The sequence below is a fragment of the Mustela putorius genome, unplaced genomic scaffold (assembly GCF_011764305.1).
Source record: "Mustela putorius furo isolate JIRA1106 unplaced genomic scaffold, ASM1176430v1.1 tig00003863_pilon_pilon_pilon, whole genome shotgun sequence".
NCBI classification, from domain to species: Eukaryota; Metazoa; Chordata; class Mammalia; order Carnivora; family Mustelidae; genus Mustela; species Mustela putorius.
In genome coordinates, this window is record NW_025422015.1 from 11,230,159 (window position 1) to 11,250,574 (window position 20,416).

Here is a 20,416-nt window from a genome sequence, read left to right on the forward strand (position 1 = left end):
ATATAATAGAAAAACCATGTTGCTGCATGTATGGGTAGCACTTTCTTTCTTTCTTTTTTTTTTTTTTAATATTTTATTTATTTATTTGGCAGTGAGAGATCACAAATAGGCAGAGAGGCGGGCAGAGAGAGAGGAAGGGAAGCAGGCTACCTGCTGAGCAGAAAGCCCGATGTGGGGCTTGATCCCAGGACCCTGAGATCATGACCTGAACCGAAGGCAGCAGCTTAACCCACTGAGCCACCCAGGCACCCCAGCACTTTCTTCTTATTTGGAGGTATATCCTGTTTTGATTATCCATTCACTTGTTGATGGGCATTTTCAGATTTGTTTTTTTTTCTTCAGTTTATGCTGGGTTGTTTTTTTCCTGTTTATGCTTTTCTTTTCCAGTTTTTTTTTTTTTTAATTTAAGCTACTATGAACATTAACATATAAGTCTTTTTTTAAGAACATGATTCCAGTTTTCCACATAAATACCTAGGTATAGAATTGCTCTATAAATAAGTATATGTTTAACTTAAGAAAATACCAGTGCAAAGTAGCTGTACTATTTTACACCCCATCAGCAGTCTATGAGACTTCCAGCTGTTCTACATCCTAGCTATCATTTGTATTGTCAGTCTTTAATTTTAGCTATTCAAGTGGGCATGCTGTGGTATCTCATCATGGCTGTAATCCACATTTCCCTGATAGAAATGATGCTGATTTTCTTTTTTATGTACTTGTTGGCAATTATTTTGGGATGTGTCTGTTCAAATATGTCTTTTGCCTTTTTTCTTATTGGGTTGTCTTATTATTGAGTTGTAGGAGTTCTTTATATATTCTTAATAGGAGTCCTTTGTCAGATATATGTGCTGTGGCTTGCCTTTGCACTCTGCTAATGGTGTCCTTCAAAACTAAAATTTTTAGCTTTGGTGAAGCCCAATTTATCAATTTCCTTTTTAAAAATCATTAGTATATTTTGCATCCTGTTTAAGAAAACTTTGTTGACCCTTAGACCAAAGAATTTTGTTTTTTCTAGAAATCTTGGATTGTAGTGCTTATATAAGGTCCATGTTCCATTGTGAATTAATTTTTGTCAGTTAATTCTTACATGAGGACCATGGCTCATTTTTTCCAAATTGGTATCTAGTTTTCTGTTTCATTTGTTAGTAAGATTATCCTTTCCTACACTGAATTACCTTTGTCAAAACCCAATCACCCATAGATGGGTGATTTCTGTTCCAACTGGTATACCAATATCAAATTACTTTGTTACTATAACATCAAAGTAAGTCTTGACATCAGGCAGTGTAAGTCCTTTGCTTTTTTTCCTTTTTTTCAAAACCATCTTGGCTATTCCAGATCATTTCAATTTCCATATAATTTTAGAATCAACTGGTGAACTCCTACTTGGCAAAGAAAACTTGCAGGGATTTTTACTGGAATTACATTGAGTCCACAGATCAATGTGTGAAGAACTGATATCATAACATAATATGGACTCTTCCAAATTATGAAAATAGTAAATCTCTCCATTTATATTGGTCATCTTTAACTTCTCTAAATGGTGTTTGTGGTTTTCATTTTTCAAGTCTTACACATTTTATTAAATATATGCTTAAGTATTTAGTGTTTTTTCATAATTGTAAATAGTATTTCTAATTTTTAAAATTATTTTTAAGAATAAATAAATTCTAATTTTTTAAATTAGAAATTTTAAATTCTAATTTTTTAATTATTTATGCTAGTATATAGAAATAAAATTTACTAATGTATATTGACTTTGTATCTTTTTTTTAAAAAATATTTATTTATTTATTTATTTGACAGACAGAGATAAGTAGGCAGAGAGGGAGGCAGAGAGAGAGGGGGAAGCAGGCTCCCCGCCGAGCAGAGAACCCGATGTGGGGCTCGATCCCAGGACCCTGGGATCACGACCTGAGCCGAAGGCAGAGGCTTTAACCCCCTGAGTCACCCAGGCACCCCTGTATCTTTTTTTTTTAAGAGAGGAAGAGTGCACATGAGCAAGGGGGAAGGGGCACAGGGAGAGGGAAAGAAAATATTAAGCTGTGTATGGAGCCCAACGAGGGGCTCAATCTCATGACCTTGAGATCATGACCTGAGAAAAAAATCAAGAGTTGGATGCTTAACTGACTCAGCCACCCAGGCACCCCTTGATTTTATATCCTGAAAGTGTGTAGTAGTAATTGTAGTAGATTTCTTACAGTTTACTAAGATTTTCTACACTTAACTCATTCATGACCATATTATTTGCGAATAAAGACAGTTTTACTTCTTCCTCTCTAATAATTTTTTACTCATTATACTGGGTACTTTATCTCCAGTATAGTGTTGAACAGAAGTAGTCTGAAAGGACACCCTTGCTTTTTCATGATCTCAGTGGAAAAGTGTTGTTTTTCATCAAGTGTAATGTTAGCTGTAGATTGCGCAAAGATGTCCTCCCTTAAGGTATTCCCTTCTATTTCTACCTTTGAGTTTCATTTTTAAAACATGTATGGGTGTTGTATTTTATCACAGGCTTTTCCTGTACCTACTGGGATGATCATCTGCTTTTTAAAAATATTTTGTTATTATGATGAACTACTTTTACTATTTTCTTCCTTCTACTTAATTTAGGTATAATTTGTTCTTCTAACTTTTTAAAGAGGAAGAATAAAGTAAATGGTTTAAACCTTTCTTCTTTTCTAATATGAGCACTTAAAGCTATAAAACTCCCTATAGGCACTATTTTAGCTGAATCCCACAAATTTTGATGTGTTTTCATTACCATTCAGTTCAAAATGTTTTCTAATTTCTTTTATGATTTCTTCTTAAATCCATGCATTTAGAAATGACTTGATAATTTCCAAATACTAGGAAATCTTCTAGATATGCCTTCATCATTAACTTCTAACTTAATTCTACTTGACAGATAACATAATCTGTGTGATTTCAATCCTTTTGACATTTATTGAGACTTACTTTGTGGTCTTGCACATGGTCTATTTTGTATGAATGCTCCCTGCGTACTTAAAAAGAATTCTATTCTGCTGTTGCTTCATGTCGCATTATAGCAATAGATATCAATTAGGTCAAACTGGTTGATACTGTTGTTCAAATTTTCTATATCCGTACTGATTTTCCTGCTGTTTATCACCTACTAAGAAAGGAATGATAAAATCTCCAAATGTAATTATGAATCTTTCTACTTCTCCTCCCAGTTTTTGTTTCATGTTCTTTGAAGCTGTTACTAGGTACATAAACATTTAGGACTGATAGGCCTTTTTGATGATTGTATTTTTAATCATTACCCCTGTTAATAACACTGATGTTTGCTTTGCCTGATACTAGTATTAGTCACTCCAGTTTTATGATTATTTGCATACATATCCTTCCCCATGCTTTTCACAATCCTGTCTATAGTTGTTTTGACATTGCTGGTGTTTATTTCTTTTACCTTTTTATCCAAGAGAAGAGCCACAAATCATAAGTGTATGTCTCCATGAAATATTTATACGCTGTACACACCCATGTAACCAGCCTATATCAAGACACAGAACATTCCTAGCAATGCATCTCATGTCTACTCCTGGTCATTCCCACCCCTCCTCGGAAAACCACTGCCTGACCTCCAACCTCAGAGACTCAATCCTGAAGTCTCTAAAAAACTGAGCTTCTGATGTATATAAATCAGGAAATCTACAGTTTTTGCCATCCTTTGAGAAATTAGATCTGGCAATCCTGGTGTGTGTTCCTTTGAGGCAGCAGCCCTGCTAACACAAGAGGAGCTGTCCCCTAGTGAGGGTGTTGCTGCTTTAGGCCTATCTGCACCACCTCCTTGTTTTGTCACCTGCCTGGCACACTTCTTTATGTCTTTAGATTTAAAGTGTGTTTCTTGTAGAAAGTATAAAATTGGACCTTGCTTTATTATTTAGTACAATAATCTGCTTTTTATTTGAAGGGTTTATGTCATTTATATGCAACTGTCCATGTGGTTAGGTTTAAGTTTACCATCCTACTTTGTCTTTATTCTGTCTTTTCTTTTTTCCCCCTCCCCTTCCCCTATCTTCTCTTAGACTGAATTCTTTTTCATTTCCTCTCTACTCCACTTAATTGTGTTATTAGCTACTTGTCCATATTTGTGTGTGTTTACTCTAGAGTTTAAAATTGGCATCTTTAATGGGGCACCTGGGTGGCTCAATCGGTTAAGCGTCTGTCTTTGGCTCAGGTCATGATCCTGGGGTCCTGGGATCAACCCCGCCTTGGGCTCCCTGCTCAGAGGGGAGTCAGCTTCTCCCTCTGCCTGCCACCCGCTCTTGCTTGTTCTCGTGTTCATGTTTTCTGTCAAATAAAAATCTTTAAAAAAAAATAAAATAGGCATCTTTAAGATATACAACTCTACCATCAAATAATACTATACCTATTCATGTTTAATGAGTCCTAAACCTCTTCATGTATAATGTACAGAAACCTTCAACAATATATTCCATTTTCCTTACTTAATCTTATTGTATTATCTTCATTCATTTTAATTCCATGTCAAAATCCTCATAAAATGCTATTATTTATGCTTTAAATAGCCACTGATAACCCTCAGATAATATTTACTCAGTGGAAAACAAGACAAGGATGTTTGCTTTCACCACTGCTATTCAATATAGTACTGGAAGTTCTAGCAAGAGGATTTAGAAATGAAAAAGAAAAGACAAATTGGAGAAGAAAAATTATGTCTGTTCACAAGTGGCATAGTTTTATATGTAGAAAACCCAAATAATCCACACTAAAAAAAAACTGTGAGAGCTAACAAAATTCAACAAAGTTGCAGGATACAAAATACTCCACAATCAGTCATATTTCTGTATACTAGCAATGAACAACATGAAAACAAAGATAACAATTCCATTTACAATAACATTAGAAAGCATAAAATACTTAGGAATAAACCTCATCAAGGTGCTAAAAGACTTGTATATTCCTACATCTACTCAATGAAATATGTATGACAGAAATTAAAGAGAAGATAAGTAAATTAAAATACATCCTATGTTCATAGACTGGAAAATAATACTGTTAAGATGAAAACACTACCCAAGGCTATGTATAGATTTAATGCATTTAATGCACCCCTATCAAAATTCCAATGGCATCTTCAGAAATAGAAAAAAACTCATCAAAAAATTCATATGAAATCTCAAAGGTCCCCAAATAACCAAAACAATCTTGGAGAATTTTCAAAACTTATTACAAATTTACTAGAGTAATCAAAACAGGGTGGTGCTGGCATAAGGAAAACAGACTAGAACAGAGAGCCCAGAAATAAATCTTCACATATATGACTGACTGACTTTTGATAATGGTGCCAAGATCATTCAATGGGGAAATGATATTCTTTTGAACAAATAGTTCTGAGAGAACTAGATATCTACATGTAAAACGAGATAACCAACTTCTGAGATTGTTGGGATCTTACCTTATACCACATACAGAATTAACTACACTTGGATCAAAGAGAAAAACAGTGAGCTAAAACTGTAAAACTCTTAGAAGAAAGCATATAGGAAAGGCTTTATGACACAGACTTTGGAATGATTTTTTTGGATTTAATATCAAATGCTAGGCCACAACACAAAAAAAATGCTAGGCCATAAAAAAAATTTTGACTTCTTCAAAATTAATTTTTGTGCATCATTAAGAGACCATCAAGAAAGTGAAAAGACAGTCTATGAAATGAAAGAAAATGTTTAAAGATCTTATATCTGATAGGAATTAATATTATTAATCTAATAGAGCCTCTAGTCCAAATTTTTAATTTACAAAAAACAAAATAGAGGAACAAGTTAAACATTAGCCTGAGTAAAAAAAAACGGACATATCTAGCAAAAGAAATATTCTAAAAGATAATTGGCCTGATAGGGGTATTGTGCAAGATTAAAGAAAAGAGACAACAAAAATGCATGAACCCTGACTGAATCCTAGATTGTGACTAGGGGGCAAGCAGAGAACTTTAAAAGACATTCTTAAGATAACTGGGAAAATATGAGTCTATATGTTATGCAAGAAGAAGCACTCATCCTTAAGAAATGCACACTGACCCAGTTAAGGGTAAAGTGTTATAATGTTTGAAACTTAGTTTTAAATAGTTCTGCCCCCCCCAAAAATAAAAAGACAGAAAATATAATAATGTCAACAACTGTCAAATTTCAGTGGAAGGTATGAGTGATCATTGTACTGTTTCTTCCTCTTTTCTGTAAACTTGAAAACTTTCAAAATAAAAAGTTTAGGGTAAGAAACCTTTAGGCCATGAAATTGTACAACTTAAAATGGCTTAAATGGTGAATTCTTTATCATGGGACTTTTACCTCAAAACCACCCTTCTCCCCCCAAAAAACAACCCAGAGATATGGGTATCTGACACGGGGAGCTACTGTGGAACTGCCCTGCACAGCCCCATTCTTATAGGCCATGACATTGCATACAGTGGTGTTCTCATGGAGTTAGAAGGAAACACAGAATCTTTATGAAGAATTAAAAACAAATTAGGATAAGATATATTGTATGATAAAATTACTTTAATAGAATTTAATTACTATTATTTACTTTAGAATGCATAGGAGAAAGCAAGTCATGATCATCTGAGCACAACTGGTTAAGAGTAAAATGCCAAAAGCAAACCAAACTGGCCACACACCTGGGTTGATGGTTGGAGGAGGTGGAGGGGGGAGAGGTCGGCCTTCTTTAATGGCTAGAGTACACTGCTTTGCCGAACGGATGGCATTAATGAAGTCTTCATGTTGCTGTCTCCAGTTAGATCTCCTCACAGGCTGAGGCTATTAAAAAACAAAATCAATATTTACTAACCTAGACTGTACATCTCTCCATTACAATTTTATTTTAACCTGAGATTTAAATTTACAGGAAATAGGACTGAAATTTGGAGGGAAAAGAGAATTTGTTCTCAATAGTACAAAAAAAGAGGTCTGGAAAATACTGTAATAAAATTTGCAAGCCACAAAATAACGATCAGAAAAACAAGCTACAGAACTTTATAGAAAGACTTAAATGTAAGATTAAAAGGGATTCTCTTCCAAGTTAATTGCTAGATTTAACGCTACACTATTGAAAACATAAACGAGATTCTTTTTTGCCACATCTGGAAAGTATCTGAAATACATTTCGAAATCTAAGTGAGCATGATTAAAAAGAAAACAGTAAAGGTGGATTATACTTACATGACATTACACTGCACTATCAAGCAAAAATGAAAGCAGAGAGCCAAAAAGAGGCTTTAATGTACTTAAGGATGTAATCAAGAACAACAAGATATTGATAGTACCTTGGATTGAGGAGCCTTTCTCACAATGGGAATGTCAGTGCCCTGTAATCTTTGTTTCAAGGAATTGAAAGGTTTACGTTTTTTGTTGAAGAGTTTTCTACATATTGGTCCATGCCTTTCCTAGAAAAGAAACAGTGGGGATTAAAATTTTTAACATGTACAGTCACAAGGTTTGTACTCAGGCAGCCCCCACTGGAGTGACAGGGTTCACCTTCAGAGCCAAGTTCATTCTCCAACTCTCAAAGCACAGCAGAGCAAATCCATCTGGCTCTCTCCACCCATGTTACACACCACTAGATATTGCATGAGGGTAAGGTCAAGAAGAGGCCTCCACAGCTATAGAGACTTACTTTGAATTTGGTTTTATATATTGAATTCTACCACTTAGGCTGTGTGAGTGGTTCCAGGCATTAAATGATGTTGAAAGGCAAACTTTCTAGTTTAAATTGAAATAAATATTTCTGATACTGAGCTAGGTACTCACTGCAGCCAAGGAAGTTCTCCTGATTATGTCTTCTGTTTCCTGTGTCCATGATTCCCAAATTCAGTGAGCAAGTCATCCGGTAACCTAACAGGGAATCTGAGTCCTAAGAATCCTAATATTCAGTTTTACCATTCTTTTGAAACAGTCTTTTGCATACAGCAGGGGGAAACTTAGTTCCTACCAGTGGAACTTTCTCAGGAAAACTCTTCTTACCACTCAGCTATTTCAAAATCGAATTTAACGGGGTCACTTTTCTACATACAGCAAATTAAACTACTTAACTTCCTCCAGGAGTGGAGAGGTTTCAAAGAAATATTTGAGAACATCTGCAAAAGACAACTGGGACAACCGTACAAATAAATGAAGGATACACCAATTCCATTTACGTTATGAAGATATTTTCCTTTGATTTATCCAAACATTTCACATCCATGAAGTCATTTATTTTAGAGCAAATCTAGGCATTTAATAGTTTTAAAACATTACAATATTTAACATTTAACAGACGATCAGCAGGGAAAACATTCTTTACTCCAGCCAAGTAATCCTTTAAGTACTCAGCATTTCTAGTACATAAGACAGGGAATCAACACACAGAGCTCTGCCTGTGTACCACCCTTACGAAATCTGTTACAGCACCAGCACAGGATTACACCAACAACTTCCAACTAAATGTCCTCTTCTTTGGTGGATATGTAACTCATAATTTTTAACACATAGTTCCTTCGTCCAACAAAATACAGGGGCTCTATAAAAATCCCTGCACCTTGTTACAAACAAGCCATACCATTTTCTTTTATTTTTAAAGGTTTATTTGTTTATTTTAGGGAGAGAAAAAGAAAGGATGGGAGGGAGAGAGGGAGAGAAAGACTCTCTAGCAGACTCCCCACTGAGTGCAGAGCTTAACATGGGGCTCCAAACCATTACTGGAGCCAAAATCAAGTGTCCGATGCTCAATCCACTGAGCCCCCCAGCAGCCCCAGGCCAAACCATTTTAAATGAGAGAGATAGCACATCACTTGATCAAATGCTCTTTGTAGCCTGGAGATAGGTCTAGAAGTAAAATCCAAGAGGACCCAAGACATACATGACATTTAGTGATCCCCAAATGAATGGTACCTTCTAGGTCTCAAACTCGTTCTTATGGGGTACAGACCTGATCTGGGGAAAGCAGCACACTGGTGGGTTCCTGGGCCACAACAGGCCCTTGAGCTCCTGCTCCTAAATTTGGAAAGTTCTAGCTACAGTTAATTAGAACATATTTCAGTTTTAAAATTCCCCAAAGAAAACCTACAACCTAGTTATACAGTCTTTTACCCCAAATGCAGTCAGGTGTATAGTCCAATTTCTTTGTTTGGTTACCTCTCCTTGATCTAAAACGTTCAAACTCAAAGTCGCATTATCACCTCAAGTGTTTTTAAAACATTTTTCTTGGGAATCTCCTTATAATATTGGAATCTAATAACTGTTTGGTTCCCTAATTTTGAAATAATAAAAAAAAGTTAATTCCACTTATAGGCATCAATCAGGGGACCTAACATGCAGTTCGTTTCAGTCTGATTAAAAATTAGATCTTGGAACAGGTCTTACATCCATTTTGTTCAAATTACATAAAATCCCTGAAATTGAAAGGTTCTGTCTTTATACGTGGCAAAGCAGAAAACAGAGGGAGGTTAAAGGACTTGTCAGAATTAGTGACAAATTTGAGGCTAAAAGCCAAGTTTCCAGATGCTCCAAATTCAATGTTCATTCCTCTTGACTAGCTAATTTCCCTGGTGCTTTGGCCTTAAAATTTGGATTTTTGATGCTTATAGAAAAGGCAAAAGAGCCAAAACCTCTCAAGAGACAATCAACTGTGCCAAAACACTTTCATCTGGCATCCTTTTTCTAGGAGTACCATGTTTAATTAAGCTCCCCTCTGAATGGGGTGGCATCTATGTGCCTCAGTGTCCTCCAGACCTGCCAGCCACAGGTTATGGACCTCTCTTCCCTGGCTTTCCCTTCACATCTGTCTTTAATCTTTGCCGCTGCAGCCTCCTCACTGACTTGACAGTTCATTTAACTCCAACGAAACACATCTACAAAATGTCTTTATGTTTACCAGAACATCTGCTGCAAAGCGTCTTCCACAGACTTCACAGGGAAGTAACTCCTGATTGCCATCTGTATGGGATCCAAAAGCACATTATGTTAGTTTCGTGGAACTGCCTGCCTGAGAAGAAATGACTAACTGGAGGGGACCTCAATGGCCTGATCTCCTCACTCTCTTTTCCCTCCCCACCAACTTCCTTCTTTTAGGAAGGTATTTCATGAACTCACCCATCTTTTTCTAAGATAGCCATCTCACTTTACTGAACAGGTAAATTCCATGCTCTTCAGGCAACCAGAACATGATTCTTTAATATATTCCTAAACTAAGTGTCTAGCAGCTTTGGTTTAGACATAAGTACAAAGTTAATACTTTAGTATAAAGTCATAAATTATCTAATGATTACATTGTTAAGATTTCTGTGAGGGTGTAAGTCCTCTTTGTGTGCTAAATGAAGGCATGGCAATATATCACAGATTATATGAAAAGAGTCACTTAATCATCAAATTTAAGCTTTTCCTGAGAATGGCACTCTCACAATGAATGCTCTTTGCTGGATGAACTCCTACCTGAAAGGAGCAGAATATAAGGTACTGATGAACTGGACCAGGTAGAAATAAAGAGACTTCTATCCAAATCAGGAAAGATGGCACCATTACAATGCAGAAGCAGGTGAGAATAAGCCTCATTCTAAAGAGGGGTGTTTGGGGGACGCCTGGGTGGCTCAGTGAGTTAAGCCGCTGCCTTCGGCTCAGGTCATAATCTCAGAGTCCTGGGATCGAGTCCCGCATCGGGCTCTCTGCTGAGAGAGAGCTTCCCTTCTCTCTCTCTCTGCCTGCCTCTCCATCTACTTGTGATTTCTGTCAAATAAATAAATAAAATCTTAAAAAAAAAAAAAAGGGGGTGTTTGGTCAGAATTCTTAATGAGGTCAGTGAATAACACTCACTGCTACCATTTTATACACAGTAGTGAATGAATGAGGGACTGTAATCACAACACAGTCTTGCTAATGTTTTTAATATGCAGCCAGTATTTTTAAAAGTTAAATGAAGAATAAAGTCAATTAAAAAAAGAGGCTGAGACTGCACCCACATGTGCCCTATTTCTCAAAGTATCTGAGGTGCTCAATAAATACTTGGTGAATGTGTGAGCCAAACAAAAATTGAGTTCCTACCTTAGGACCAATCCTTCATTCTATAAATATCTGCTACATGCAACTCTGTGGATATATTGAGAGAGATCATACATGGGTCCAGCAGAGAAAAGGAGTGTGTGTGCGCATTAAATGAAGTTAAGTGTCACAAGGAAAGGAAAACAATGTGGAATTCTGTAAAGGTTTTACCTATTTTAAGTTCCTTTGGAGTTGAGCATATAGATTAGAAAAGCTGATCATGGGGCGCCTGGGTGGCTCAGTGGGTTAAAGCCTTTGCTTTCAGCTCAGGTCATGATTCCGGGGTCCTGGGATCGAGCCCCACATCGGGCTCTCTGCTCATTGGGGAGCCTGCTTCTCCCTCTCTCTCTGCCTGCATCTCTGCCTACATGTGATCTCTGTCTGTCAAATAAATAAAAATTAAAAAAAGAAAAGCTGATCATGGAGATGACTTTATATTAGACTAATAATCTGGACTTTATTCTACAAACAAGGGGACAATCAGGGACACCAAGTAGGAAGAATCTGAACAGAGCTGTGGAAGGCTGACGGATGGTAGTGGGAAGGGAAGATGCCATTTCAGTTAAAAAGCTAAAGGTATAACCTGAAATGGAAAGAAAAGAGGAAATGAGGGGTACTGTACTCAAGGAATTGACAACATGGCTAGATGTGAGGAGGTGACAAAGAGAGAACAGTGCAGAGGGACTGAGAAGAGGGTTGGGCTGTGGACAAAAACAAAATTTGAAAAGGGCCATCTTAGTAAGAAAAATGACCTCACCTTTGGAAATACTGAGTTTGTAAGAGTCATTCAGCCAGCAGGATGGAAATGAGGGAGGTCAGGGCTAGAGACACAGATGTAGGCTTTGTTTGGAGAGTGATGTAAAGGCATGATATTGCCAGGGAAGAGGTCATGGAAAGAGAAGTACAGGGATGATCCCTAGAGAACTCCATGTTTAAGGGCCAAGAAGATGAGGATGATAAGCCAGAAGGAGAAACAGGAGAGAGCAAGGTCATGGAAACCAGAAGAAGACGGTTTGAAAAAGGAAGGACTGATTAACAGGAATCAGATGGTAGTTCATTACAGACATTGTTGATTTAAATGATTTCTTCTCACATCTGCCAGATGGTATTGTATTTGCAACACAGGTCATCCATTACAGCATACAGAAATATTACTCTTCCTCTCTGTTTTTTGGCCTTCTAACTCTGTAAAACGGAGTCTTGTTTCTTTTCAGCAAGCATATACTTACTAGTAAATAAAAGGTACTCATTTTAACAGTAAAACTGCTTTTTCTTAACCACTAATTAAGGATGATTTTTTTTATGAATCATACTGTAACATTTGTATGGTATTTTACTGCTTCCTAAACACTTTACCTATATAATTTCATTTACTCCTCACAGAGTTGGGACTATTTTTTTTTAATGGGTAAGAAAACAAAGTTAGGGGACTTTTCAAAGACCACAGGTGGTTAAGTGGTAACATGGAGACTCAAACCCAACTCTTTATCTCCACAAGTATTGAAACTTTATTCAACCATCACCATAAATATAAAGGTATGGTGATGGTTGGTATTAACCTGCAAAACAAAGGGAAGTACCTAAAGGAAAAAAAGCCTCTTATTTAAATCAGCAAGTTTTAAACAGCTCAATGAGTTTAAAAGAATGACAGATACAATAGGATTCAACTGAACACCTAAAATGGATGGGCCACTGGATTCTGAACCACATTCAGTTCTGAAGCTTGACTATAAGGAAGGGGAACACTTGCTTATTCAGCCAATTTAAACATGGAGATCAAGGCCTATCATGTTTGTGATAGAATGCTGAGTCACATAAAGCATGTGATCACTAGAACCTTAGAAGAATCATTTAAAACAACCAAAATGCCTTGCATCAGGTGAATGGTTATACTGATTCATCCAAACCCTGGAATACTGTTCAACAACAGAACACTACTGGTACATGCAACACGTGGATGGATCTCAATGCCGAGAAAAGCCAATCTCAAAAGGTCATGTACTGTGTAATTCCATATGTACAACAATCATAAAATGACAAAATTAGAGAGATGGAGAATAAACTACTGATTGCCAACAGGGAAGGATGATTGGGGAGGGAGGTTGTTGTGACTATACAGAGTAGAATGAGGGTGACCTTTGAGTAGGGGAATAGTTCTGGGAGCAGCTAACTGACTCAGCTGATGGAACACAGGACTCTTGGTCTCAGGGATGTTAACTTTGAGCCCTATGTTGGATGTCAAGATTCCTTGAGAGTAAAATTGGGAGCAGGGGGAGAAAAGGAATAGTTCTAGATCTATATTGTGGTGGTAGTTACACATGTAATAAAATGGTATGGAACCATAAATACACATTTTACCCATGTATATTTCCTGGGTTTGATATACTATTTAAGCTGTAACTTAAATTGGGGAAACTTGGTAAAGGGTGAGTAGGAACTCTACTATTTTACAATTCTTATGCACTAATTTTGTCAGAATAAGAAGTTTAAGGAAATATCTAGGGGTGAGCAAATTATGACCACTGGATCAAATCTGAAGCTGTATGTTTTTGTAAATAAAGTTTTATTGGCAAATAATACTGATTTGTTTACATGCCAGATGCTGCTTTCACACTACAACAGTAGAGATGGGTAGTAGAGATGGGTAGTTAACAGAGACCATATGGTCTGCAAAGCCAAAAATCATACTAAGAAATAGGGTGCCAACCAGTGAAGGAGAATGTACTGATTAAAAAGGATTTGTGGGAGGGCGCCTGTGTGGCTCAGTGGGTTGGGCCGCTGCCTTCGGCTTGGGTCATAATCTCAGGGTCCTGGGATCGAGTCCCACGTTGGGCTCTCTGCTCAGCAGGGAGCCTGCTTCCCTCTCTCTCTGCCTGCCTCTCTGCCTACTTGTGATCTCTGTCAAATAAATAAAGAAAATCTTAAAAAAAAAGAAAAAACAAACTATTAAAAAAAGGATTTGTGGGAGAAAAACATGGAAAATGTTAATGATACATTTTTATTCACATACTTACAATTAAATACTAAGAGTTCTATAGATATGTACATGTATATATGTACATGCACATACATATATGTGTGTATATATATGCATGTATATATGATACACACACACATATGTGTATATTATATGTGTGTGTGTGTAGATATATATAAAACACACCTGAGTGGTTAAGAGTAAAGGTGATTAGTTTTCTGTATTTTCAATTTTTCTACAAAGACTATTCATTATTGTTTAAAAATTAAAACAATGACATTGTTAAAAAAGAACATTTTGATAGAAAACATTTTAAAACAATCAGTATCAGCTTAGCTCTTTCTATCTGTACTCTCTCTCACTTAGTAGATTATTAAAGTGGCCATTATTTTTTATACATTGACTATTATTTTTACACTTTGGTTAAAAAAAATCTTAGACAATTTTTAAAACGAGGAAAAGAAAGTGATCTGGAAGCCATCAAAGGTTTTGGTTAGCATGTTAACAATGAAAAATAAGCATTACAAAGATCTCAGTTCAAAAATTTTCTAAGAAGCCTGGAGAGGATTATGGCCATAATGAAACTGGAAAAAATTCTACTTCTGACTAGACATTGTCTTTTTGAGCTGAAAATTAAGAATGCTTTGTATAGACACCTACCAATCCACATTTCCTTATAAAGGCATGGTAGAGAAAAGGAAGACATTTTCTCATTCAGTTGTCAGCGAGTCAAAACTCTTAAGTCCTTTAAAATCCAGAACATAGAAACATTAGCAATATCAACATCTTCTATGCCCTATGGTAAAGAGGGTAGCATATTGGCCTCAACCTATTCACTTACCTCAGGAACATGATTTATGAAAGAAGAAAAGGAATTAACACAGAACGGCACAGAGAACATTCCATCGAATGTTGTTCTCCACCAAAGCCCCCAAAAGTAAGAGTAAAGGAAAACAGAAACAAAGAAGCCCCAAGGACAGGGAGGAAAGACAACAATAAAAAAATTCAATTCTGGAAAATTGACAGAGTGGTAAGTGACTTGGAGGACTTAAAACTACATCAGAAACTACTTGCCAAGCTGACAGTAGAGAACCAACCATCCAAATTTTTATCTAGAAAGCTTCAAAGTCCTAGAAATCCCCAGAGCAGCATGTACCTCTGGGAATGGGATGAGATAAATGAGAAGAGCCTGCTAAAATGTGGTGGGCCAAGATGAGTTTTCTGAAAAGAAGTGGATTCCTAGGATCCCCTCCCTCACTCTACACCCTTGGGTGACTGCCCTCCCCAACTCTAGCCTATATCTACTCTCCAAAAATGACAAAGAGATCAGTGCATGAGTTAACATGGGGCAGTGCTGAAGGCATGGGTAGACAGATACAGATGTATACACCTGTTTATGGTGACTCATTTTTTTTTTTAAAGATTTTATTTATTTGTTTGACAGAGATTACAAGTAGGCAGAGAGGCAGGCAGAGAGAGAGGAGGAAGCAGGCTCCCTGCTGAGCAGAGAGCCTGATATGGGGCTCGATCCCAGGACCCTGAGATCATGACCTGAGCTGAAGGCAGAGGCTTTAACCCACTGAGCCACCCAGGCACCCCCCCTCCTTTTTTTAAAAATCATTATTTGACAGGGAGAGAGATCACAAATACAGCAGCCAGGCAAAGGGGTGGGGAAGAAAAGCAGGCTCCCGGCTGAGCAGAGAGCCCCATGCGGGGCTCGATCCCAGGACCCCAAGATCATGACCTGAGCCGAAGGCAGAGGTTTAACCCATTGAGCCACCCAGACGCCCCATGGTGACTCATTATTTGTAGTAGTTATATTCCATAAAGTCTCTGTGGGCACTAAATGAGCAAATACTGACTTATTACTTCTAGAGGGAATACAGGGTTAGGCTCCTGTGAGCCTCTGATCGCATTATTTTTATCAATCAATGTACAAGCTTATTTTTCTATTTAAAGACACCTCCTGTAAATATATATTGTTGATTCAGTGACAGTGATCACTCAGAGCTGGCAACACTATAACTCATGCCCGGTAAGAAGCTTATCTGACAGACATATATTCTCCCGAAGGCACAGCCTTCCAGCATTTTAACACATTTGGGGGCCATTTTAAACAGTGAAATCACCAAGACAAATTGTACAAACATGGAAAATGTGGCACAGACCATGAAAAGAACACTTCTACAGTATGAGAGCTGAAATGAGAAGGCAGGACATCACCTTGTACCACTTTTGCCAAGAATATGCATGTCAGGTGACTCAACTTTTCAACTGCAATGTACAGGTCTATGAATGAATGAAAGCACCATGCATATGGATTTTAGAGTTTCAAATTTTAGCAAATAGGCAAATTTGCAAATAAGGACTTGATTAATGAAGTTGATGGTTTGTATGTGTATATGTATACAGAGTGATAAATCTAGTAATTCCTCTCATGAATAGTGATGCTGAAAGCAGAGAACACACCTCAAACCACTGCCTTCTACTTGGTTCACAGAACTCTGCCTGCCAACCCTTACTCTCAAGACAGAAGGAAAACTTCCCTGAGAATATAAACATTCCATGACAATATATATATACATATATAAATACCAGTGCTGGGAAGATTCCCAAACAGCTCACCCAGACCACTCTAAAATGAAGCTTAAAATCATGAAATACCTCTTATCCATTCACAATTTCCAATGTCTCCTTCCTCCAGTCTTAATGAGCCAACAGACAAGAATTTCCAAAGATGTGTGGAAAAACTCTAGCACATAAGCCCAAAACAAATAAAAAAGTAATTTAAACAAAAATTAAACTCTCAGAAATTCAAAGTCTTATAGGAGAAATGAAAAATTCAAGGGAAGATTGGAAGATAAAATTAGGGAAATTTCTCAGAAAGTAGAGTAAAATGGCGAGATGGGAGAAAAACAATCAATCCAAACATCTCTGGTCTAGAAGGTCCTACTCCAAATAACAGTTCAAGAGAGTACAGGAGAAACACAAGGAAGAAAATTTTAAAAATTTCCACAATTTCCAGAAGTGAAAGAACACAAGCTTCCATTCAAAAGACACAACACAATGGATGAAAATGTATCTAATAACATCAAGGTAAAATATCAGAACTCTGGAGATTAAGATTCTACCAACCGAGATGAAAAAACAAACAAACAAACAAACAAACAGTAACAGACAAACATATCAGGAATCAGAATGACCTGATTCCCATACACGAAACCTGGAAATGAATGAGGAAAAATCCTTTCAACTTCTGGGGGAGAATAGTCTACAACCTACAGGTTTCATACCCAGCCATACTGACCAAATATGGAGGTTGAGTACATTTCCCCAAATGCAGGGTTTCAGAAAGATGACATCCCATGTACTCTGTGGTTCAAGAATTACTAGAGGATGGGCTTCACAGCATGAGTAAAACATACATCAAACAGGGAAATCAACACACGAGGGAGAGAAAGTAATTCCCAGGATAAGAGCTGGGCACCAGAACTGGAAAGCAACTAGTCCATACTGAAGACGTATAATGAAAAACAGACATTTTGAAGGCTGTCACAAGCACGATATTGACTGCCTCTGTAATCGAAGGTTAGTATGTCCTAGTGTATCTGGCTCCAACTCTTCTATACTTGGCTTGTTTGACCCTGTCCATTGGAGTGCTTGAGCTTCACTTCATATTCTGACATCCAGATGAGTGGAAGACACTCATTTGAATCCACAAGAAGGTTCTGCATCGATCTTGGGATCATGGTCACCTTAGCAGAAATTGTAAAATGAGCATACAACCACAAAGCACAGTTCTACAGCAGATCCAGGACGTTCCAGCTGTGACGACTTGTGTTCCCTAGAACTCCATCACCAGGCTCAATGTCTCCTCCTGGGGCTCTTTTAAAATCTAGAAGCTGAGGGGTACCTGGGTGGCTCAGTGGGTTAAAGCCTCTGCCTTCGGCTCAGGTCATGATCTCAGGGTCCTGGGATCGAGCCCCACATCGGGCCTCTGCTCAGTGGGAGCCTGCTTCCCTCCTCTCTGCCTACTTGTGATTTCTCTCTGTCAAATAAATAAATAAATAAATTCTTTAAAAAAAAAAATCTAGAAGCTGATATTCAGCTCAGAGACTATTCAGCTCAAGGACACCTTCATCATCTGCTAGTAAATATTGCCCTTATAAAGCCAGATTTGTGTTTCACAACTAAACAAGATACTGCGCTTAGGAATACCATACAAACTGAGGGTCGCTGGAAGGGAGGAGGGTGAAGGGATGGGGTGGCTGGGTGATGGACACTGGAGAGGGTATGTCTTATGGTGAGCACTGAGTGTTGTGTAAGACTGATGAACCACAGGCCTGTACCCTTGAAACAAATAATACATATCAACTAAAAATAAAAAGGAGTATCATACAGCTGATGATTAATATAATCTAAGTAGTACTTAAGAGTTCCTGAGGTGAAAGAGTGGAATGAAACTGAGGATGGAACCACTGGTGGCTTCTATGTTCTATTTCTTAACTTGAATAATGCAATGTCCTTGTTTTATTATACATTCTTGTACAAGTTTATTGTATAAGTTTATTATTATACATTCTTGTATAAGTTCAGCAATTAAAATGTAATGCCATTAGAATTTTTACCTTCTCTTGACGCTTCACTTTAATAAGCAACACACAGGAAAAAACAACATAAATGTAGTGATAATGCAACAGTAAATCTACAAGATGGCTGGGGCTGTCCTTCACTTGAGATCATTTGATGATGTCACAATGAGGTGTAGATACAATGGACCACAGTTAATATACACAAATAATGATGGCTTTTGATACTCAGACTTACACACCAAAAAAAGCTCTAAAATATCTAAAAAAGTGATTTTTACAACAAGTATTAAGTTCTCATACAAAAGAGATGCTTAAGCCACAGCAGGCAAATTCTTTATGACTTTGTGCCTTAAGCCTTCTTTCTCTTAGCTAACATTGATTCTAAGTCCCACTGTTTCAAGTTTAAGCAATTCTTTGGTGAAATCTCTTCCCTATCCATTCATTTACATACTACCCAGTAATCATTTACCAAATACCAGGAACTATTGGCATGGGGATAAAGCAGTAAATAAAAATTACCTGCCCTCAGTTTGTTCTGAGAGAAGACTGAATAACAAGATACAGCTCAGATGGCAAAATTGCCATGGAGACCATAAAGCAGGGAAGAAGCTTAAAAAATGCAAGGGAGGGATGTTGCTATCTTTACATGCTCAGGTGAAAGTTTATAGTGGAGGTGACAACTGAACACCAACCCTGAGGACACATAATTTGCAGTAAGAGCAGTCCAGGGGGAAAGTAAATACCTAGACCCTCATTTCCAGTGGTCCTTCTGAGTGACTTGGTGTTGCTAGTTAGATTTTGCTGTAAACACCCTGCCTCCTCAGAAGATGCAGTCCATGAAGGCAAAACCTTCTTAATGCTCTGGACTTCCAAACATTTGCCAGGGTCTTATGTTAAGTTCCTAACCACTGTTAGAGACAACTCAAACTGTAAATACTCCAAAATTCTACAAAATAAATCAGAATATGTAAAGTTTGTTTTCCAGAATAAAATTAAGAACTTTAAATCTGGAGGATAGCCTGTTTAAATCACAATAATGCTTCGGTAAAACACATGGCTCATAATTACCTTTCCTTGACTGTAAAATATATAATGTGCTGATTTAAACCCTTTGTATAGGCTAAGTGATATTAGAAGTTCCTAAGAAGGAATTTGAATAGCATCAAAATCTTCCAAGTCTTTAAGATTCTTGCTGGTTTTAAGAACCTTCAGCTGAGAGAGCTACCAAAATAAATGGTCAACCTTCTCAAGATTTAATACATTCACAATATTAACACAAACCATCATTTGACCCTTTGCTTCTACAGATCAGCATTTAAATATATACTCCCCAGTTAGATTCCACTTCTATAATGACAGGCTCTTCAGCTGAGTTTTTTGTAGCAATGCCAGTTGAATACCTAATGCTACTGTTTTTCACTCTTAAAAATCCTGGAATTACTTGGATTTGTAATTTAAGACAAAGAGAACAAGGTAATACCCACCAACTTTGGAAAAGTCATATTCAAATCAATTATAGAAGACACTTTCTAATAATTCAGTTATCAAATACAGCTCACCAGCTAAAAATGGTTCTGCCTCAGCCATTCTGTTCCCAACTTAGACCAACAGTGTCCAGTTTTTGTTTTTTGTTCTTCCCCAGAACAGTCAGATAGCAACACATTAGTCATGGACACATGAACAAGGGTCACTAACAACTCATCTGTTGCAGGGGAGTCACAGTTTACCAAATAATTAACAATTGTGATGGTGTCATTGCTTGAACCTTGAAAAAGTTTACAGGGAAAAAA

The 20,416-nt window shown here is 37.3% G+C and overlaps 1 protein-coding gene across 1 annotated transcript in view; it reads right to left on the reverse strand.

The window, feature by feature from the left end:
* Nucleotides 1–20,343, reverse strand: part of ZC2HC1B (zinc finger C2HC-type containing 1B) — a 44,990-nt gene extending 24,647 nt beyond the window's left edge. Inside the window, exons 1-4 of the mRNA XM_004752749.3 lie at nt 20,186–20,343; nt 9,898–9,959; nt 7,313–7,432; nt 6,668–6,806 (exon numbers count right to left, since the gene is read on the reverse strand). Coding sequence (XP_004752806.1) covers nt 6,668–6,806; nt 7,313–7,432; nt 9,898–9,959; nt 20,186–20,213 — 349 coding nt within the window. The 5' untranslated portion in view covers nt 20,214–20,343. The remainder of the gene's footprint in view (nt 1–6,667; nt 6,807–7,312; nt 7,433–9,897; nt 9,960–20,185) is intronic.
* Nucleotides 20,344–20,416: the final 73 nt, after the last annotated feature.